Source organism: Erpetoichthys calabaricus, chromosome 8 (genome assembly GCF_900747795.2).
Source record: "Erpetoichthys calabaricus chromosome 8, fErpCal1.3, whole genome shotgun sequence".
Taxonomy (NCBI): domain Eukaryota; kingdom Metazoa; phylum Chordata; class Cladistia; order Polypteriformes; family Polypteridae; genus Erpetoichthys; species Erpetoichthys calabaricus.
In genome coordinates this window covers 91945648-91969239 of record NC_041401.2, presented here as the reverse complement: position 1 = coordinate 91969239, position 23592 = coordinate 91945648, and the positions used below count along the sequence as shown (strand labels likewise).

The 23592-nt window shown below is 37.3% G+C and overlaps 1 protein-coding gene across 2 annotated transcripts in view; it reads left to right on the top strand.

Annotated features, from left to right (window-relative positions):
* akap1b (A kinase (PRKA) anchor protein 1b) overlaps positions 1-23592 on the top strand; it is a 145694-nt gene that overhangs the window by 45093 nt on the left and 77009 nt on the right. For both annotated transcript variants that reach the window (XM_028807090.2, XM_051931225.1), the window contains one exon: positions 9674-11442. In XM_028807090.2, the coding sequence (XP_028662923.1) occupies positions 9699-11442 (1744 nt within the window). In that variant the 5' untranslated portion in view covers positions 9674-9698. The remainder of the gene's footprint in view (positions 1-9673; positions 11443-23592) is intronic.

The window sequence follows — 23592 nt, the reverse complement described above, 5'->3', positions numbered from 1 at the left end:
ATACCATCATGACATAAATCAACTGAACACCTAACCCTACATTGATGACTATTTATATTAGCAACGTCAATTTATTCAATTGCTTGGATTTTTGAGAGAAACGTGGAAGTCACTGTTCATTTATTACTTAGTCTGCAAAAAAGTAATTAAGGATAAGTTGTATTTCTTTTCTCAAAAATGACAAACTAAAATATATTAAGTATTGCATTGTATTGCAAGTTTCACCACAAAAGTTCTATTTCTCCCTGACTAGGATAAAATTTTAATTTGATGTTCTTTTTAACAGTAGAATTGTTAGTGTTCTGTCACAACTTGGAGAATTCTGGTAGCATTGTTTTCTCCATCTTGGAACTTCTTACTTTGTATTTCCAATCCTTACTACAGGTCTGTCTGATATTATAGGAATGCAGGATGTTGACTGTGTTTTGTTTTGAGCTGGTATCTGTCACCTTCACTACCTGTGAAATTTTGATAGCTATTTATGTAGTAAACAATGATAATGTGAAATTAAAATTTGAACTGCATTTTTGAAATTGGCGAATTACATTTGTTATAGCTGTAAAATTTTCTTTCCAAATTTTTATATTCATTAGGCAGGTACTGAATAAGAGACTGCAGCTCAGTGACTATATAAAATGCCTGTGCCTCAGTGTTTGTCCACTTCAGTATGCAACAATATTACTTTATCTTTTTTGTTTTTTAATTTTTTTATTTTGCTATGTTTGTTAGTACATCAAACTGTTCTGCTCTAATTTTATTAAAGCCCAGTTGTCTTCCTAGCAGTTTTTTGGCATTTTTTTCATCTCACTTCATTGCTCTTGTTTTCCACTGATAAATGCTGTGCTTTCTGTGTCTAGGAGATGAGTGTATATCCATTTGAGATGGTGCCATTCTGTATGGTACAGGTGGTGCAGTGGTAGTGCTGCTGCTTTGCAGTAAGGAGTTTGTGGGTTCGCTTCCCGGGTCCTCCCTGTGTGGAGAGTGCTTTGAGTAGTGAGAAAAGCGCTATATAAATGTAAAGAAAAAATTGGTGGGCATTTGATGTCTTGGTCCCTTTTGGGTCATAATATCTTGGTTTATGTGTGATGTTTCTTTCTGGGACACCAGTGGCTCAGAAGGACTGGTTACTGTTCTGTGCTTTTATGACACATTACTCTGTCTGCCAGAAAATCTATCAGTATTGTTTTTCCCTTTTTTCTTTTTGGTTTGTTTACTTTAGGCTATCACTTGCAGTTCTAAAGGTATCCAATTGCATTTGGTGCTGCTGCTTTCAAGACTAAAATGTCTAAATTAGTAGACATTTATTTTAAGTTGTTGGGGAGACTAATTGTACAATTCCAGTATCAAAGCAACATAATCCAAGGTGCAAAAACAAAAATAAAAGTAAATGCTTTGAAAGCACAATGACATTATAAGTATTATCATATTGCACCTTTTCTTTAACTTCTGTCATGTTAGTTATAAACTGACAATTCAAGCTGAGTAAGTATAAGGGAAAACATTAGGAGTAACTATTAAAAACACAATATATCGATAGCCCGGTAATTTGTGCCTAGTTAGTATACCTCACGTTAATCTGCATTGTTCTTATCTATATGCTGGCTACCGTTCCATCATAAACAAGGATGATATTTTAAAGTCCTTTAATATTAAAGCTTTTTTTTTTTTTTTTACACCAAATGTCATATTTACATTTGATGCATTGAGAGAGAGATACTTTGTGTGTGTGTGTATGTGAGAGAGTCTACTGCATCTGAGTCACATTTAAACTGAAGGCTTTATGTGAAAAAAATGTAAAAATCCCTCTATGGAAAGTACTTTATATTGCAACCTAATGTGAACCTTACCATGAATGTGAGCTTTCAAAGTAATATGAAACTGTAGGAACTATGATTTTATTCAGTCAGTCACTATTAACATACAGTGCAGTGACAAGTTATCAGTCAAATTCTTTAATGTAATCTATTTTCACATAAGATATTAGCTACACATCCCATTGCATAATTTTCTCCTTATGGAACATGTACAAAATTTTGCTTAGATTCCACATTGAATTTTTGCTGAAGTTCCAAAGAAAAAGTGGCACATGTACAAAAATACTGGATTTATAAAACCGTATGTTCACTACATGTGGCTGGTGGCCATGTTCCCTTTTAAATCTCAATTCAATTTAAATCTGTGCGCTTGCACATATGCTTTCAACCACTCCCCATCGCTTCCTGTCAGTAACTGTACAAGGGGGCTCCGCCCCCTGCTCGCTTCGCTCGCCTACCCCCGGTGTTGGGTAACCCGATATACATTGATGAATGTATGAGATATATTGGAGAGTAAAGGTGTAGATGACGAACAAAGGACGTATATTCATTAATCCTAATGAATGTTCACTAATAGTGGACTTATTACAGAATGCGTTGTCAGCTAATTGACGGAATTGTTTAGCGGCCGTCTGCCATTCCTTTCTTTGCTGTTTATCTATTGACTCCGCAGTTTGAGAGGCGCGTTGTAGGCGCCAACGTTCATTAGTCGAGCACTGTCGTTTTGAACCCGTGCCTGCTTTGCTTCCGCGGTTTGAGACGCGTGTTGTAGGCGTCTACGTTCATTGTATCTGTCCGTGCGGGCTCGTGTTTGTAGCTACGTTAGTTGAGCGGTTTGATTTTGGAGCCGGGACAGTTTTGCTTCCGCGGTTTCAGACGCGCGTTGTAGGCGGCGACATCTATTGTTTTTGTCCATGCGGGCTCGTTTTTGTAGCTCCGTTAGTGGAGCTGTATAGTTTTGGAGCCGTGATCGTGACTCCATTAGTTCTCCGTTGTTTACCATTAGTAATATGAATAATTGCACTTACTGTTAATACGGAGCGTTTTCTGTGGTTGTACTGTTAATATTGCATCACTGTAATGTGATTCACTTATGCTGTATAGTTTGGACGTGTGAGGATGGCGTACGTTCAATACGGAGCGTTCGTTTATTCTTATTACAGTTTGGACGTGTGAGGATGACGTACGTTTAAAATGGAGCGTTCGTTTATTCTTATTACACGTTGTAGGCGCCTTCGGCTTTCGTACGAACTCGAGCCTTCCGTACTATGATGCTGTGTATGGTGGACCTTTGTGGACTCCGTACTTTTTCCCGTTTCACTCTGGGGCAGGGGGTTGAATGCTCTTTTTTGTGTGGCTGTGTCGTTACCTATGGGCGCGTTGCCTCATTTCTTATTTACGTTAGTTGAGCTCCTTTGTTTTTGAGCCGTGACGCGTTGTAGGCGCTTATTTACGTTAGTTGAGCTAATATTATACCTCCGGTGCCGTGTGTGTGTTTCATGTGGTAGTCGTTGTAGGCGCATGCGCCCTCCGTACTATCTCGGGTTTGACTATGCTGTGTTTTGTGGAGGTTTGGGGACACCGTACTCTCTCCGGTTTGATTGTGGGGCGGGACGCCAAAGCCTGTTGTGTTTGTTTTGTCTGTGAGTACTCATATTATTGTATTACTGTAATGTGATGATTCACATATGCTGTGGAGTCCGTATCTCTGAGGCTTCTGTACCATCTCGGGGGTCTGCCTGCGGTGTGTTGGACGCGCGTTGTAGGCGCCCGCACCTTCCGTACTATGTCGGGTTTGACTATGCTGTGTAGTGTGGACGGTTAGGGTTCCGTATTGTCTGTGCTCGTTACTTTATTTCATATTTCCGTTAGTTGAGCTGTCGGCGCCTGTGCACTATGTCTCCTGCGTCCATGGGCATGCCATGTACCTGCGTCCATATCCGGTTTATTCTCGGTTAGTAATATGGATAGCCCAAAAACGCCTGGCTCTCCTGAGTGACATTTTTACCACAAATCATGAGAGAAAAGACACAAGAAATGTTCAGTTAATGTAAACTTCAGTTATTAAATGTCAAACTGCTAAAACATTCTTTTTAATGGTCTCTCTGTGGGAGTCAAAAGTAAAAGAAATGAGTGGGAGCAAAAGACAGCAACTGAATGGAGAAAGTTGTAGCAATGTGCCATCATTCAGCAGACACAGAACACTGAATTCATGCAAACTTATGCGCAGAACTGCGAGATACTAAGAACATTCATATTGATGAAGTAAATGTCAATGTTGCCTTACATTATGGCTATATAATGTCTTAAAAGGTTACATTGTCATTTCAAAACATTGATGTATGATACCATCACTTCTTGAGTTTGGATTATGAATAATTAGCTGCTATACTCATGTACTGCACTGTATACTGAGTCTGTATACTTCACTTGTTGGAATGATGCTGGGCATTTTAATCTGGAAGTAGAAATATTGTCAGAGATTGTTTCAGCTGAGCACATGCAGCAGCATTTGGTCATATTACAATGTTTCAAAGATGATTGGCTCCATGTTCATGTAAAATAGCTATAAGTGATGCTGCTGTATTGACATGACACTCTAAAATTAGATCTGACACACTGTAACATGAATTTGAATAAATGTCTACCAACCAGAAACTAGAAGTTACTAAATACTTTTACTTTCTCAAACACAGCGTCCTTAGTTATCTTTCTACCATTTTCTGAACATAAAGGTGATTTGATATGCACTGTAGAAAAAATTGTACTTTGTTGTTTCACTTGTGGCTTGGCTATAGTGTTGATTTTGCTTTTTCTTATCACACGTGCAGATAACATGCCACAAAATGCGCATAGCGGTGAGTTTTGATTGGCAGCTTGCAATGTACAATTGTATGCAGGGTGACAATGGTAATGGCTTTTTTTTAAATAAATGTAAGGCACCGCTTAGTGATGCTCCAATCGATTGGCCACTGATCTCAATTGGTTGATTTTTCACTTAAAGACTCTATTGGCCAATAACATTTTTTTCCCCCACTATCAGCTTTTTTTTAAGCCTTATGGTAGTTTAGCTACAGTTCTCCATTATGCAAATGCATGCCTTTTATCTGGAAACTTCCTGTAAACAGAGGGCAGTAAGGTCTACTTTACCTTAGAAAGAGGAGACTTGAGACATCAACCTTTACATCAAAGAAAATGGAGTTAAAAACTGAATAAAAAGAATGAGAGGAATTATCCTGTGTAGTTAGACAAATGACAAGAAAGGCTACTTGAATTTAGACCTTTTTACTCTGTCCTTTAATTAAAAGACACTGCTCGTCTTAGTTTGAACGATCAGCGAGCTTATGTTAAGTACAGAAGCTTACATTTTTAGTTAGACGTAAGATTATGAAATTGCTGCTTACTAATCAATAGGCTGGTTAGCTTGACAGCCAAATGTGTGTTTTACTTGTAAATTTGTTAAGCACGTTAGCCTTGTATTTTCTTGATAAACATATTGAGAAAATTTGATTGGCTTTTTTAAAGTGTTGTACTGTGCTTTTTGTTTGTGTGTGTCCTGCAGTATAAGTTTTTTTAAGAATAGAGTACTGCATAATTAAAATTATCTTGTATATAAAGCAGACTGTAGTATGTTATCATCCAGTTGATGCTCGGAACGTTTTTGGTGTGCTCCGTAAAAGCAACCAACAGTTTCATCATGAAAAATCTGTAATATTAGTTTGTTGTTTAATATTTGTTTTTGTTAACTATATTTTCATCTTGCATTATTCTTGTAACAATGTTGTAGTAGTAATAGAATTAAATCATCCTAATAATACTCATTTAATTGACTTTTTTTTTGTTTTGTTTTTTTGTCGTCAAAAATTCTGCATGTAAAAACTTATTACTACACCATAAAACAAAACTGAATCTGTCAAAAAACCTTAAAGGCTTCACTTTTCCCATTGTTTTTATACTACCTTGAACGTATTCCATGAATATACTCTATTATATATAAGATAAGTAAGCAATTTTTTTATCAACAATAAACATCCTATATTTATTTTGTGGATTCAGTGGCCCTGTTTGCGATTTTTGTTTATTCATTAATGAACAAAATGTAATTTTTTTCGCAGCATCGTAGCTAATGTGTCACAATATTTTTGTAAAAAAGTAATATGAATTTTTTTAATACATTCATAATCAAAAAACTAACTTGATAAAGTTAGCAAAATCGAAGGTAAAGTATAGACCAAATATAGCTATGATATTTAACTTAAAATAATTTATTTATATAGGTAAAATATTTAACCTTTGATTGTAAAAGAATTTCAACTGGAAATGACTAATTGGAGATTAAAAAACATGTATAGATTTGAGTGTTTATTTACATAAATATATGTTGACACATTAACAATCAATTAATTTAGTTCATATATAATCAAAACACAAATTAGGTAAAATATTTAACCTTTCATTGAAATATGCCTCCTGTAAAACCAGTTTCAATTAGAATAGAAGCCAGACTTGCATCTCATAGATCAAGAGCAAGTGAAACAACAGAACGGAGAGAAGCTAGACTTAAATGGACAACTTTATGTGGCATGTTCAAGGGCGGGAAGTCCTAAGAACCTTAATATATTGGCTAAAGAAAGTAAAAGTAAAAAAAAACTATAAACACTGTATATAATACTTTATTGTTTTTTATTTTTAAAGTGTTTTTATTCTTTTTTTTTTTTTTTTTCAAATAATTAAAAAAAAATCTATTTTCCTCCCAGGCAGCGGCAGGTATTTCAGCTAGTTTTATTTATAATTGTACTTCAAGAATTAGGAATGCCTAGCTAGTACATGGGAGGAGGAAAAAAAGCTAAATATAGTAAATTAATATTTTAAACACAAAAGTCTGTTTCATATTATTTTGAAAAATATACTAGAAAACTAAAATCAAAACTGAAACTATTAAACATTTTTGTAAACTGAAATAAAATAATAAGCAAAACTGAAATGAAGAACTAAACAAAACTATTAAAGTAGCTGGGAAGACTAACTGAAATAAAATTATTTACAAAACATAATTTTAGTTTTTGTTTTTGAATGAATATTCTTGCTGTTAGTTTTTAACCCTTATAACTTTTAACTCTAAAACTGAAAGTCCTCCACCACGAGCCGTTTGCATATATTCATCCAGTGAACGGCGGCTGGTGATGGCGGGTGGGTGTTCACACAGCATTTGCGGTAACAGAGTGAGCTGAATACGCGCGTAAAGTGTGTGGAATAGAAAGCAATTTAGCATGCCCCGCCTTTCTTTGTACTTGCATATCAAGATGTAATTCAAACGCCTGAAATCGGAATGTACTGGTGAACACAAACTTTACCATATGGACAGAAAAATCATGAGTGAGTAACATTTCAGTTTATTTCTCAGGTGCCTGCTTTTTGTTGACAGCAATTCATTTGCCACTTCGCACACGAAGTATAGAGAAAGTGTAGTAATCATGAAAAAAATCCAACCTTGACGTTTTAGACCTCCCTGAGTCTGAAAATACTGTTTTTTGGAATTATGTCTGTTTGTTTGTGTGTGTGTAAACACAATATCTCAAAAACGCAACTAGGTATATGGATGAAATTTGGCATGTGGTTGTTACAACAAAATTGTAGATCTGTATCAACTTTTGGGCCAAATCCATTAACTGGAAGTGGTACTTTACCTGAACACATACTTTTTTTTTTTTTATTGTTCATGCAGCTGCAGAGTCCAATTTATTTGACTTTACTTTTATAATGTTCAATATATATTTGATTTGTTGTTGATGGTTCTTTAATGTACATAATATAATCATTGTCTTGCGCTTTACTCCTCAAATATCCATCCCATATCTGAGTACATAAGAAAGTCTAGGGGAGACCACTCACGATTTTTGAAAATAAAACGACACTGATCGAGAGACTGACTAGGTCATCATACAAGATCAGCATATTGTTGCTGACCAATCACTTTTGCTTTAAAAACGCCGTTTAACAACAAAGCAATACAAACCTTGTAAAATTCCCGAGTTGGCAATGTCTCCACTGAACTACAGGTAGGTAGGAGAAGAGAGTCCGCCAAGTGATAAAAAGCTAAACATACTAATTTGTTTTTGTATGTATTTTTTAGTTAATATTCACATATTCAAAATACCTGATATTGTGAAAATAATCCAGTAGCAGAATTATGTTTTAAAATATGTGTCCCTCTTTTTTCAATGTTTCTCTCTCTTTCTCAAAACAGTTGAAATACCATATTCTTTTTGTTCTTAACATCAGCCATATCATACATATTGCATACCAGGGATTTTTCCTGCCTTGCATCTAAACCTGCTTGGGTAGGCTCCAGGTTCTGGCGATCATGCTTTGGATAAACAGGTTTAGATAATGTATATATTGTTCTTAATCTCAGTTGGAAACTCTGTCATTTTGTTGGTTGTCTGCACTCCTATTATCTGCTCTTACTCTGCTCATTATAGATTTACTGTTCTTATGCATATGCTGTTCAAGTTTCACTGCCCCTAAACTTCATACTACATGCTTGCTTTTCTTTGTTTCCCTCAATACAGCTAGATGGGGTCTGCATACTGATTCAAGCCTAAGTGCCCAGTTCTTCCTTAGCCCCCGTGATTTTCATGGTCACACCTGTCAGAACATAGTAGAATCTCTTTTCTTATTTTTTTTTATATCTTTTCAGGCCTACAGGTGCAAAATTCTGTCTATAAATTGTGTTGGAGATGGAATTAGAGATCAATATGGCTGGTAGAAAATAACAGCCCAGTGTTTGAGATTTTTAAATCCAATATTGAAGGCATTCATTATAAGCACATTGTCGTTGGAGCAGGATATGTTGTGTGCTGTAGACATTTAGAGTAAAAAACCCTCACACCTTAAAATTCACCTAGTTTTCATTACAAATTGGCCCATTCTTGGCAATTAAAGGAAAAGAAAAAAATGCCAACAGTCAGTGCAGATTTGTTCAGCACGAATGACATAGAAAATATTTTAAAAATTATAAAATTGTGTAAAATTGTTCATATTCAGTACCTGGTTTTGATTATGCTTGTTTTTATCAGACAAAAACAAAACCAAATAGTAAACTGTGTAGTGTAGTCAGTGGCCACTAACATTAAACTCCTATTATATCCAAACCCGTTAAGTGTACAGTTCTGTCTCATTGTGACACAAAACCTAAACTCCATAGTAGCTCTTTAACCACACTATAATTACTAAAACTAATATATATAATATATATAAATAATATATAATATATAAAAATAGAAATGTCTTTGTAAAATAAACTAATAAAAAATGATGAAGTCAAACTAAACTAAATTTCCAAGTAAGGTCAGAAAAAATACAGAAATAAAAACTAATATAAAAAGGCAAAACTATAATAACCTTGTTTTGGACTCTGTTCAAAAAACATGTATGTGTATGTCTATATGATGGCGTTTAAAGTGTTTAGAGAATATATTGATATATATATTGAATATCACATTTTGGGTCAAAATTATTGCAATATCAATTTAAGTCTGTATCACCCAGCCCTATGTGTACAAAAAAAAAAAAAAAAAAAAGAGTACAAATTCATATAAATCAAGCTGAATTAAATATTTATCTAATAAGTGTTACCAGTGTTAGGTAATCTGTGGTTTCAATATATTTTATTGCAGTTTTATATGTATCTAATATCATCCAACTTTTTTTGGTCTAGTGTAACACTAAGGTTTATGTAAGAATGCATAATTTATTCTTAATATAATTTGAAAATTGATTTTAAGATGTATCTTACTCCTCTTTACCATATACCAATATGAGCATTTGAAATAACATTTGCTATCCTCTTTCTTTAGGGGACGTTTCAAGAATCCCTCCACGATGGCTTTGAGATTTCGTTCATTCTTTCCTTACACATTGCCAGGAGTACTTGCTTTGATTGGCTGGTGGTGGTATATTTCCCGTAAAAAAGGGCGAATAAGCAATTCTGATAAGGAAGTTGGCTCATGTGTTGCTACTGCTTTGGGTGCTGAGTCTGCTAATGGGAATTTAGAAGTTGCAAGTTATTCCCAGTTGGCTTCCACAAATTTTCCCACTGAGGGATCCCACCATCACAAGTCTCTGCATGAGAACCAAATTAATACTCCAGAACAGATAGCAGAGGACTGTTCTGGAAAAGCTCTGATTGCCAATGCAAGGCCAAGTGTCAGTGGCAGACTGCCTTGCTGCAACACCAACACTCTGGAATTGGCAGCTGATAAAATCTTGGATGTCAATGATTATTGCACTTCCTCTCTAATTCAAGAACATACTGTTCCTATGCAAGAGGCTTCTGTGAACCCTGAAGCAGTAAAAAGTGAAACCTGTTCAGTTTCAGAGGAGGCTTTTCAGCTGGTCAACTCTAAGCTTGATGAGACCAGCATTCAAGATGCAATCTCAGGTAATGTGTGTGAAGGGAATACTGAGAAAGTTGAAGTGATAATGGCAACAGCTGCAGCATGTACCATGTTAGAAGTAGTAGAATCAAAGATAGTCTCTCCCACAGCACACCTGACAGAAGCAATAAGGCCAGAACCTGAAGGGGAAGTAGCAGATGATAAAGTTTCTGTGTCTTTTGCTGAGAAGGTACAGATTGGGACCTATGATGTTGAAAGTAACCTCCCCACTGAAGAAAAAAGTGCTAGTTCATCTGACATTCAACTCCAAAAACTGGGTGTTTGGGAGCCCCATGATGTAATTGAAGCATCCTCACTACTGCCACTTCAGGAAGCTGTCAGGTCCAGTATTCCTGTAGAAAATGGCATGCCTCATTCTACTGAGATTGGTGAAAAAACGGAAGATCTTGAAAAGCTTGCTTCAGGCATAATTTCGCAAGTTATTTCTGCTGCTATGCAGGATTTGGTTACAGTTAGACATTGTGATGAAGAGAAATGTTGCATCCCTGGGGATCTTATTCCCAGTACCATTCTGGAGAGTAATGAGAGCAGTGTAGTTCATGACTGTTCAAATGAATCTCTCATAGCAAGAGACCAAATCACAGAGAGTTGTCAAAACAAGGAGGAGTTCACCGACATACAGGATAGCACACAAACATCAACACCTCAAGTAAAAGGAGAGAAAAGCCACCAAGATCAGTTTAATAACAGTTTTGTGGAAGAAAGTACATCTCAGACATGCAAGTCTGTGAATGGTACCTTGCTGCCATCTAAGTGGGACACCTCTGAAGAAGTCACAATATTAAGTCCGCCAAAATCTCATCATGGTGCTGTAATGGGGAAAAAACTATTGCAAGCACCAAGAAGTCTAACTGAGGTTTTTGCAGATCATACAGAGGATTCAGGGTGCAGCACATGTCAGTCAGAGGATGGAATGAGTAATGAGGACCAGTTAATAAGAACTGGGATAGCCTGTGTATTACAAGAGCAATTAGCAGGACCTTCAGACATGTCTCTAATAGAAGGTTCTCTAGGACAAGAGAAGACAATGGATTTAGACAGGTCTGCAACTACTGTCATGCAAGAAATGGATGATGAGCAGTGCACAAATGGAGGATTAAATGGCAGTGCAGCTAACCTGAAAAATGGCATCCACTGGTCCCCAGAAGCTGAGGCAGATCATTCCGGAGGTAAGTTGCCAGTATTGCATCAAGTAATGTAAATTTGTAGTATTGCAGCTCTTGTCACTCACTAATTTCTTTTCAGTTATCTGTAATGTGAAGATGAAATACTGTATTTTGTAGTGACATGCTTTTGTTTACACCACTATATGGGCAAATAAAATATCATTAAAAGTTGGTAAAGGAAGGTCAAAAACTGTTATTTTTAGATCTCAAGTGAAATTTTAGCATAAAAGTTTGTAAGTATTTTTCAGTGTACTTTATCCTGTGTCATCATTCCTAGAATCATTTACATCCAACAATTAAATAAAATATATATACTTTATTAATCCCAAGGGGAAATTCACATACTCCAGCAGCATACTTTTAAAAATACAATATTAAATTAAAGAGTGATAAAAATGCAGGTAAAACAGACAATAACTTTGTATAGTGTTAACGTTTACCCACCCCCCGGGTGGAATTGAAGAGTCGCATAGTGTGGGGGAGGAACGATCTCCTCAGTCTGTCAATGGAGCAGGACATTGACAGCAGTCTGTCGCTGAAGCTGCTCCTCTGTCTGGAGATGATACTGTTCAGTGGATGCAGTGGATTCTCCATGATTGACAGGAGCCTGCTCAGCGTCCATCACTCTGCCACGGATGTCAAACTGTCCAGCTCTGTGCCTACAATAGAGCCTGCCTTCCTCACCAGTTTTTCCAGGCGTGAGGCGTCCTTCTTCTTTATGCTGCTTCCCCAGCACACCACTGTGTAGAAGAGGGCACTCGCCACAACCGTCTGATAGAACATCTGCAGCATCTTATTGCAGATGTTGAAGGACGCCAGCCTTCTAAGGAAGTATAGGCGGGTCTGTCCTCTCTTGCACAGAGCATCAATATTGGCAGTCCAGTCCAATTTATCATCCAGCTACACTCCCAGGTATTTATAGGTCTGCACCCTCTGCACAGTCACCTCTGATGATCATGGGGTCTATGAGGGGCCTGGGTCTCCAAAAATCCACCACCAGCTCCTTGGTTTTGCTGGTGTTCAGGTGTAGGTGGTTTGAGTCACACCATTTAACAAAGTTCTTCATACTCCTCCTCCTCCTGCCCACTCCTGATGCAGATCACAATAGCAGTGTCGTCAGCGAACTTTTGCAACTGGCAGGACTCCGAGTTGTATTGGAAGTCCGATGTATATAGGCTGAACAGGACCGGAGAAAGTACAGTCCCCTGCGGCGCTCCTGTGTTGCTGACCACAATGTCAGACCTGCAGTTCCTGAGATGCATGTAAAATGTAATGTTAGTTAAAGCATTCTCATCTTTGATGGCATTAGATTTGCAAAATGTTTTTTTATTGCAGTGTCTTAATAGTAGTTAGGGAAGTGCTTGGTGAGACAGACTTCCCAGCTTTCTGTAAGTGTCTTCTGAATTTCCTAGAAAATTAACAAAACTTAATGCATATATTCTTTTGTGAGCATAAAGCTGCCCTGCCTGGTTAGACCAAATTTAATTTTCTCACTGTAAAACACTAAAGCCGAAACATTCAAGTTTACTTAAAAAGTGTGACCTTGCTAAGCAGGTAAACATGCCTTTTCCCCTCCTGTGCTGCTACTTACACTGTACTGTACATGAAAGCATTTACTTTGAAAATAAATGGTATAGGTTTATTAATGTGTATTTACTATTGCCAGTCCTGCAGCCACAATGGTACCTTTGGTCTAACACATTAGGCAAAATAAATATTTATAGCTTATTAGTGCTTTTAGTTCATCCAATAATTGAGATTCATAGGTTTCATATTATTTTAAATGTAATAGAATATGTATAATGAACACTTTGTTTTTTAATACTGATACATGTAAATTGACTGTGCAGAAAAAAATTAACCTTGCTCATCATAAAAAAGCCCTTCAAATTCCTTCAATTTGCACAGTGAGTAGTATTGCTACTCGGTACAATTGTCTGGCTGGTGCTGGAAAAAAATTATGGATAGGATAAGTGGGGGTGGGAGAGGAAAGTATGTATTTGATCCAACTTAAATCTAATGAAGTGAAAAGCCATGGAAATGTTTGCAGCCATGCTTAGCACAACACACCATAAAAGATAAGTCAATTATGTCACATAAAAAGCCCTCTGTAGTCTAATGCGAGCATGAAGGCAATATTAGTGATACACATCGTACAGTGGCATGTAAAAATTTGGGCACCCTTGCTTAAAATTTCTGTTAGTGAATATTTAAGTGAGCAGAAGATGAACTAATCACCCAAAGGCATAAAGTTAAAGATGACACAATTCTTTATTTTAAGCAAGATTACATTTTTATTTCCATCAAAATAGCAAACAAATAAAAAGGGCCTGAAGCAAACGTTTGGGCACCCGATGTGGTCAGTACTTAGTAACAACCCCTTTGGCAAGTATCATAGCTTATAAACACTTTTTGTAGCCAGTTAAGTGTCTTCCAGTTATTACTTGGGGTATTTTCACCCATTCATCCATGCCTTTTGGTGATCAATTCATCTTCGGCTCACTTAACTTTTCACAGTAACAGACACTTTGAGCAAGGGTGCCCATACTTTTGTATGCTGCTGTATTGTTTGCAGGAAAGTTGTGGGGCACTTCAAATACTCAAAACATCCGTAATCATATGTACAACTGAATATATGCTGCATTAATATCTTCAGCAAGACGTGCAAACAAGGTAGAATAGTGCATATTTTATGATCAAGAGCTGCCCAGCACAGAAAGAATCCTTGTCTGAACATTCAGTGGCATGTAAACTGTCAGCCTCTCTGAATGAATTCAGTTGGGGACTACTAGAGAAAATCCTTGTAGTTTTAGCCCTATTTGAGGAGATGACAGTGGAGGTCGTTTTTGGCTGAAGAGAATGAGCTTATTTCCATAGTATATATAAACCTATTCTCACTTGAAGTCAAGGCAGACAAGTGAACTAACAGAGTGAAGAGCACCCGTCTTGCCACTGTGAACACAGAGTTTAACAAAGTGAAGAGACTGAGCCTTTGTACTTGGTTGCAACTGTGCTGTATGATTACACCTCTATTTGTGTGCATTGGTGATTTAAACAAATTCAGATTAGCCAAAAAGAAAGGTTTCAATATTCACATTAAAAATATATTCAAATGTTGGTTAAAAATTATAGATGCTTCAGGTACATTTGCAATTTTGGTGCTACGTTTTATTAATACAATTACTAATATTTTTACTTTTTCCTTCATGGATTTTTTAACATTTATATATTTTAATATACACTTTTAATAAAATAGATATTTGAGCCTTAACCTGTGGTTAATATGACAGCACTAAAGAGGAGAGAGTCAGACATTCTTCAACACTTAGTGAGGCAACTAAGTTATATGCAGATTTACACTGCATTCTTTTTGATTAATTAGTTGATTAAAAATTATGCAATTTCATGCCAAATTTAGTAAAATGTTTATACTATGTTGTGATACATATTTTTTGGATGTGACGGTATTATAATTGAAATTTTTTGTTTAAAATTTTCAAATTTTGCATAATTGTACACTTTATTTTTGTGAGTGTTCAATTGAGTAAAACAAAACAGGTTTTTTTTTTTTTTTTTTTTTAAATAAGTCATACTGTTTCTTATAGGATAGTAATATGTTTATTTGAGCACTCATGTTTTAGGTCATTATCTTAAATGAAGTACTGTACATTGATAGAAATATCTCATTTAAATTTTGGGAATTGTTAAAGATTAAAAATATTGTATTGGTTTTGATATCAGCAGGTAACCAACATTTTAGTATCTGTATTTACATTGGAAAAGAAAAAAATACGGTGTTATGCCATCTCTAGTCAGATTTCAATCTAATTGACCATTAAGTGGAGGTTTTAGTGGAGCACTAGGAGTTATTTTTTTGTGAAAGAAAGGTATCATTCAAGCATCTTACTTAATGGCAAAATGTATTTTGGATGTTCTGCTTGCTTGTGGATACAGTTTACTATTGCCTTATTTTGTCAGTTAATTTGACTTCTAGTCATTGTTAAATATGATCTGTGTTGGAAGATCCAAGCTATAGCATTGATGATTCGACACAAAAGAAAGCAGCACGTGTAATGTCAATATGACATTTCATAAATCTTTTGGATAGCATTCCCCGCTGTATTGTATGCAGTCCCTTGGGCTAAAACAAAAAAGGAAAAGACCCGGGTCTAGCTTTTCTTGGTTGACTAGTTGTCCTCCACCTCCTAGGCACCATTGGGTCTATGACTGTAATTTTGTAATGAAAATAAAAAAAAAATTACCTCAGATTTATGGTAAAACTACTGAGTATTCACGCATGTTAAGTTGATATTCACTGATTACAATCTAGGTTTTGCTTTGGGTTTTAGAAAAATCTTGCACATGCAGATAGTGAATACAGTTCGTACATAGTGAAATTGAGAAAACTGAAATGATTGTTTTTTAAACTACCTTCTGCTTATCTGTTTTTAGACTTTGAATCAGTACAGTATTGTACTGCAAGCCTGTGCAATTTTTGTGTTTTGAAAATGTCACAGTATTTGTCAGCAGTGGTTGCAACATCAAGACACGCCATGTGTTCAACAGCCTTACTAAGCAGCTTAGTTTTTGGGACTGTTAGGGAGGGTCATTTTCTTTTTGCAATGTTTGTCAAAAAATTGATACACCAATTAACTGTTGAACATGGCTGATGAATGAAAGTTGATACTTTGCATGTCTTGTTAATGTACCATCTGGATTAATTTGTCTGCTTGTAATTTCACATGAGTGCAGTATAGACTTTCTCAGTACTACAGATACTGTTTATTTTAAAAAAAACCTGCCATTGTTACATTTTCACAAAATTGTACCAAGTTAGTCGAAATATTTGTTCTTGTGACAGCGTTCACAAGCGTTCAAAGCATGCTCAAGTAGCCTCTTAACACAATTAGAATACAAGTTGCAGCAATTTGTACAAGCAAAGCATGCTACTGAGACCTTGTCCACAGGGATGGGTAGCAGTCAATTTTTTGTTTTCATGAAATGCAAATTTAATATTCTACAGGTAAAATCCCATTACAACGAATATCTTTACAACAAAATTTTCATTACAACGAAGTAATTTTATGGTCCTGACAGTTTCCCCATATGACACGAGTCTATAGAAATCGCATTACTACAAAGTACATTCAGCAGATACTTTCAGTACAAGAAGTGCACAAATGACCTTGAAACGCCTGAATGAATCATCCACAGAGTAGTTAGTTCTGTGGCCGCAGCTCAGTTGTGCCGAACGATCCCCAAACAGAAACACAATTTTTTTTTCTTTCTTCGAACTTTCCTCGTACTGTTTTGCGTTTTTTGTTCCCTGCAGTTTTCAGTGATACCTTTTGCTTATTGCTCGTCAACATTTGAAAAACATCCATTGGAATTTACAGTAACTCATTGTCACCCTCCTATAGAAACAGCAGACGCGAAAAAACGATAACAGTTCATATTTAAAAAAAAACTTTAGTTTTTTGCAGCTCTTGATTGCGGCAAAAAGAACAAAGACGTTGCCAGTGAATTTGGAATTTTGCCATCGACACTGTCAACTTTCTTGAAAGACGAAAAATCTTGGGTTGCAAACGTATGTGGACTGCTGCATTTGAAGACTTTGAAAAAGCCGTTTTTATGTGGTTCAGTGATGCTCGTTCAGGAAACATTTCTATTAATGCGGCACTCATTCACGAAAATGTGAGTTTTTTTAAACTCTCTTGGGACCTCCTCCAACTGGACAACATGCCGAAGAGCGTCCTGAAGTGCGATCACTGCTTCTGTACGGGGCAATGGCAGGCTCACAGATATGCTGCGTCTCTCCGCCAGAGTAAACAGAAAAGATCTTGATGGGTGATGCAAGGTTAGGAGCACGTAAATTGTAAATGCAGGTAACAGGATTACTTGATCACTGACCAGCATGACCCTGCCTGACTGCTGTGTCTGTGTGTAGCAGGGTGGCAGATCACGCTACAATAAATAATTGTGCCGTTCCTGTTTCAAGCTGAATAAAGCTGGTTTTGCTAAAGTACTGAGACAAAGCCTCGTGTTTTGTGGTGCAAGACAGGGACTTATAGCACGCCCCTGATCTTTTATGATTTGTTTTTGTGGTGCTTCACTGCAGCGCTGTGAGCCTCCTATTGCCCTGCCCCAGCAACAGATAAACAATCTTCCACAGACACTGCAATCGTGCTTCAGGACGCACTTCAGTGCGTCGTTCCCGTTGGGTGGGGAATGGGGGGTCTCAAAAGGGTTCAGAAACCTCACAATATGAAGAAGAAATAATGATTCGGCTCCTGACGGATAACTGTGCTGCCCACAGCATGCTTCCACATTTAGATAATGTTCGCATTGAATTCCTCCCACCCAATTGCACAGCAGCATTTCAGCCATTGGATTTGGGCATCATTCGCACCCTGTAAGTGTATTATCGCAAGGAAATGCTAAGAAAAATTCTCATCAGCATAACTTGTAGACAGGAGAAGATTAAAATTAACACGAAAGAAGCTATTGAAATGATTGCAAACGCCTGGATGCAAGTTAAAGAAAGAAAGCACTACAGGTGCTGGTCATAAAATTAGAATATCATGACAAAGTTGATTTATTTCAGTAATTCCATTCAAAAAGTGAAACTTGTATATTAGATTCATTCATTACACACAGACTGATGTATTTCAAATGTTTATTTCTTTTAATGTTGATGAAAGTCCCAAATTCAGTATCTCAGAAAATTAGAATATCAATTAAGACCAATGCAAAAAAAGGATTTTTAGAAATGTTGGCCAACTGAAAGGTATGAACATGAAAAGTATGAGCATGTAATGCAATCAATGTTTAGTTGGGGCTCCTTTGGCCTGGATTACTGCAGCAATGCGGTGTGGCATGGAGTCGATCAGTCTGTGGCACTGCTCAGGTTTTATAAGAGCCCATGTTGCTCTGATAGTGGCCTTCAGCTCTTCTGAATTGTTGGGTCTGGCGTATTGCATCTTCCTCTTCACAATACTCCATAGATTTTCTATGAGGTTAAGGTCAGGCGAGTTTGCTGGCCAGTCAAGAACAGGGATACCATGGTCCTTAAACCAGGTACTGGTACACTGTGTGTAGCTACCAGGTCCTGTTGGAAAATGAAATCTGCATCTCCATAAAGTTCGTCAGCAGCAGGAAGCATGAAGTGCTCTAAAACTTCCTGGTAGACGGCTGCGTTGACCTTGGATCTCAGAAAACACAATGGACCAACACCAGCAGATGACATGGCACCCCAAACCCTCACTGACTGTGGAAACTTTACACTGGACCTCACGCAACGTGGATTCTGTGCCTCTCCTCTCTTCCTCCAGACTCTGGGACCTTGATTTCCAAAGGAAATGGAAAATTTACTTTCATCAGAGAACATAACTTTGGACCACTCAGCAGCAGTCCAGTCCTTTTTGTCTTTAGCCCAGGCGAGACGCTTCTGACGCTGTCTCTTGTTCAAGAGTGGCTTGACACAAGGAATGCGACAGCTGAAACAAATGTCTTGCATACGTCTGTGCGTGGTGGTTCTTGAAGCACTGACTCCAGCTGCAGTCCACTCTTTGTGAATCTCCCCCACATTTTTGAATGGGTTTTGTTTCACAAACCTCACCAGGGTGCGGTTATCCCTATTGCTTGTACACTTTTTTCTACCACATCTTGTCCTTCCCTTCGCCGCTCTATTAATGTGCTTGGACACAGAGCTCTGTGAACAGCCAGCCTCTTTAGCAATGACCTTTTGTGTCTTGCCCTCCTTGTGCAAGGTGTCAATGGTCGTCTTTTGGACAACTGTCAAGTCAGCAGTCTTCCCCATGATTGTGTAGCCTACAGAACTAGACTGAGAGACCATTTAAAGGCTTTTGCAGGTGTTTTGAGTTAATTAGCTGATTAGAGTGTGGCACCAGGTGTCTTCAATATTGAACCTTTTCACAATATTCTAATTTTAGGAGATACTAAATTTGGGACTTTCATTAGTTGTCAGTTATAATCATCAACATTAAAAGAATTAAACATTTGAAATACATCAGTCTGTGTGTAATGAATGAATCTAATATACAAGTTTCACTTTTTGAATGGAATTACTGAAATCAACTTTGTCATGATATTCTAATTTTATGACCAGCACCTGTATAGTAACAAATACAGAATCTCTTTACTACAAAATTTTTATTACAACAAAATATTTTTTAGATCCCTGGGAGTTCGTTGTAATGGAATTTTACCCGTAGTATTTTTGGATTAAACTTTGCTTTAATTTAGTTTTACTTATATAGCACATTTAAAACATCTAGAAGTTGACCAAAAGTGCTTTACATAAATTAAAGGTAACAGTAAGAAGAAAAAAAAATATATAAGGAATTATTAAAAAGAAAAACAAAAAAGTCATACATACATACATGAATACACATATACCAACATACAAACATAGCTTATATAAAATTATGAAAAATAAAATACATAAGATGAACACATTATTAACAATATACTGTAAGTAGAAAGATTTAAATGCTAAAACTTATAAGCTAAAAAGCAAGTGAATAAAAGTGCTTTTTTTTTTAGCAGAAACTTAAATCTCTGAAGTGTGGGAGCCGACCTTATTATGAAGGGCAAACTGTTCTACAGTTTAGCACCAGCTACTACAAAGACACGATCATCCCTCAGCTTCAACCGTGTGTGGGGGATAGTATGTTGGAGCTGACCCATGGAGAGCTTTAAACACTAAAATTTTAAAACTCACCTTGTAACTAACAGGGAGTCAGCGAAGAAAGGCCAACACCGGAGTGATATGATCTGTTTTTTCTCTGCTGGTCAAAACTCGATAGCAGCTGCATTCTGCACCATTTGCAGGCTTGACAGTGTCGTACAGGATACCCCGATATAAGGCCATTAAAATAATCCAAACAAGACACTTCAAAAGCATGAATGAGTTTTTGTAGGTCATTAAATGACAAAACAGCTAGACTTTATTGATCATCCTGAAGTTTAAAAAAAAAAAAAAAAACTGGCATTGATCTGTTTGTCAAATTTTAAAACCTGAATCCAAGATCACCCAGAGATTTTTATCTCATGGCTTCAAGTACCAAGCAAGTGGACACAATGTGCTAGCAATGTTTCAGGTAACAGTGGGTTGAACAAATAAAATTACTTCAGTTTTTGACTCCTTTAACTGCTGGAAGTTAAGTGCATTACAGTGTTTCATATAATCTAAGCAGTTAAAAACCTTATTCACCAACTCTAATTCACCCGATTGCAATGGGAAGTAAATTTGGCTATCTGAATTTCCCTGTCTGTTATTTAAACTAGTAGAATGAAGCTGCAATAGACGTAAATATCTAAAGGCAGCAGATATCCACAGCTTATGTAATAAGCTGATAGAATCAAAGGTTAAGTAGCCCATCACACAACCTTTGGTAGCCATAGCCTTCCCTTGTGACATCAGGTATGCCCTGGGTGAAACATTCATGTTTGTTTTTTTTTTTTTAAATTGATGCTACAAAGCTGTTGTGCTGTGATTTTGCTCTTATTTAGTGTTGCAATGTTAGCAGATAACTGTATTTTCTCCCAAATGAGACTCTTCTGGGACTATTATAAAAAGGCTCATTTACTTTCAGCCATTTCCTGATTTTTTATATATCTATAATAATAAAAGGCAAAGCCCTCACTGACTGACTGACTCACTCACTCACTCACTGACTGACTCATCACTAATTCTCCAACTTCCCGTGTAGGTGGAAGGCTGAAATTTGGCAGGCTCATTCCTTACAGCTTACTTACAAAAGTTAGGCAGGTTTCATTTCGAAATTCAAAGCGTAATGGTCATAACTGGAACATATTTTTTGTCCATACACTGTAATGGAGGAGGCGGAGTCACGTATCGCGTCATCACGCCTCCTACGTAATCACGTGAACTAAAAACAAGGAAGAGATTTACAGCACGAGTCACACGCGGGAACGAAGGTAAATGACGTTAATTTTTGACTGTCTTTTAATACTGTGTAAGCATACATATTAACACATGTGCAATTAAACGTGTGCATTTACACGGTGATTTCTCAGGCTTAAAAGCTCGCCTTTTACTAAAAAGGTAAATGCAAAACTATTTTCAATCAGTTTATTGAAACGCTCCCGTTAAGGATTGCAATAACATATTCGCGAGATAAAAGAACGAAGTAGGGGGAAATGGAGGAAGAGCCGCAAACAGCGAAGAGCAAAAAATTAATTAAACAATTGAGAACGGAGCGAGTTAAGCATATAAGCATGTTCATAAGGGAAACAAAGCACGGTGTAAAACGTAAGTTTAAATTAAGTTTATAGAAACGCTCCCGCTGCGGATTGCAATAACATATTCGCGAGATAAAAGTTTAATGAAAAGACACGAGGTATAAACGAACCACACGCCGTGGCGCAACGTTAGGGGCAACAGTTTCAACCATTCTATGATCTGCTTCTCGCAACTGAAAGACGGCACATGGCGGATGTTAGCCGACTTGCTGACCGCAACGTTAGGGGCTTCAACTATGGCGCTGACGCCACATCTCAGTGCCAACACTTTGCAGACTCTACTTAAAAGACACGCCCTCCTCAGTGGACAGTTAAAAACACCAATCAAACTAGCGATGACATCAAGTATTACCCAATCAAAAGTAGGAAAGGAGGCATCTTCATAAAATGCGTGTGGGATGATTTGCATGAGACGCTGCTTTAAAAAAAAAATGATAAAAAAAATACGGGATAAATCCCGTCCAGTATTGATTCAAAACGGGACGCGCAATTTCATTCTCAAACGCGGCACGATTCCGTATTTTAAAGGACGGGTGGCAACCCTACAGTGCCAGGTAACCACCCATACAATCAGATTGTGATTCAGACTAGGAATGCAATGAATGTAATTACCCCGAGCTACATACAAGGCGAAAGTCTTGCAACATTCAAAGATGATGGTTTGGGATAAGTACACCATACAACATAAAAGAGCTTATGAAGCCTTGAACCGAAAAAAGCAAGATCTCAGAGATCGTAAAAAAAAAAAATAGGAGGTAATGTCGTTTTACTCGCTGTAGATTTTAGTCAAACATTACCAGTTATTCCACGAGGGAGACCAGCAGATGAACTCAACGCGTGTTTAAAATCCATGCTTCTCCCACGCTCGGTTATATGTCGCGTGTTCTCAGGTAGGTGCACCAAAAAATGTATACATTTAAGCATGTAATGGGCAAACAAAAAATGAGGTACAGTAATCCCTCCTCCATCGCGGGGGTTGCGTTCCAGAGCTACCCGCGAAATAAGAAAATCCGCGAAGTAGAAACCATATGTTTATATGGTTATTTTTATATTGTCATGCTTGGGTCACAGATTTGCGCAGAAACACAGGAGGTTGTAGAGAGACAGGAACGTTATTCAAACACTGCAAACAAACATTTGTCTCTTTTTCAAAAGTTTAAACTGTGCTCCATGACAAGACAGAGATGACAGTTCCGTCTCACAATTAAAAGAATACAAACATATCTTCGTCTTCAAAGGAGTGTGTCAGGAGCAGATCATGTCACAGAGATAGAAAAAAAGCAAACAAATCAATAGAGCTGTTTGGATTTTAAGTATGCGAAGCACCGCGGCACAAAGATGTTGAAGGCGGCAGCTCACACCCCCTCCGTCAGGAGCAGAGAGAGAGAAAGAGAGAGAGAGAGAGAGACAGACAGAGTTTGTTTTTCAAGCACAAATCAATACGTGCCCTTTGAGCTTTTAAGTATGCGAAGCACTGTGCAGCATGTCGCTTCACTAAGCAGCTGCACAAAAGATAGTAACATGAAGATAATCTTTCAGCATTTTTAGACGAGCGTCTGTATAGTCTAGGTGTGCGAACAGCCCCCCTGCTCACACCCCCTACGTCAGTATCAGAGAAAGCGCAAGAGAGAGAGAGAAAAGTAAGCTGGGTAGCTTCTCAGCCATCTGCCAATAGCGTCCCTTGTATGAAATCAACTGGGCAAACCAACTGAGGAAGCATGTACCAGAAATTAAAAGACCCATTGTCCGCAGAAACCCGCGAAGCAGCGAAAAATCCGCGATATATATTTAAATATGCTTACATATAAAATCCGCGATGGAGTGAAGCCGCGAAAGGCGAAGCGCGATATAGCGAGGGATCACTGT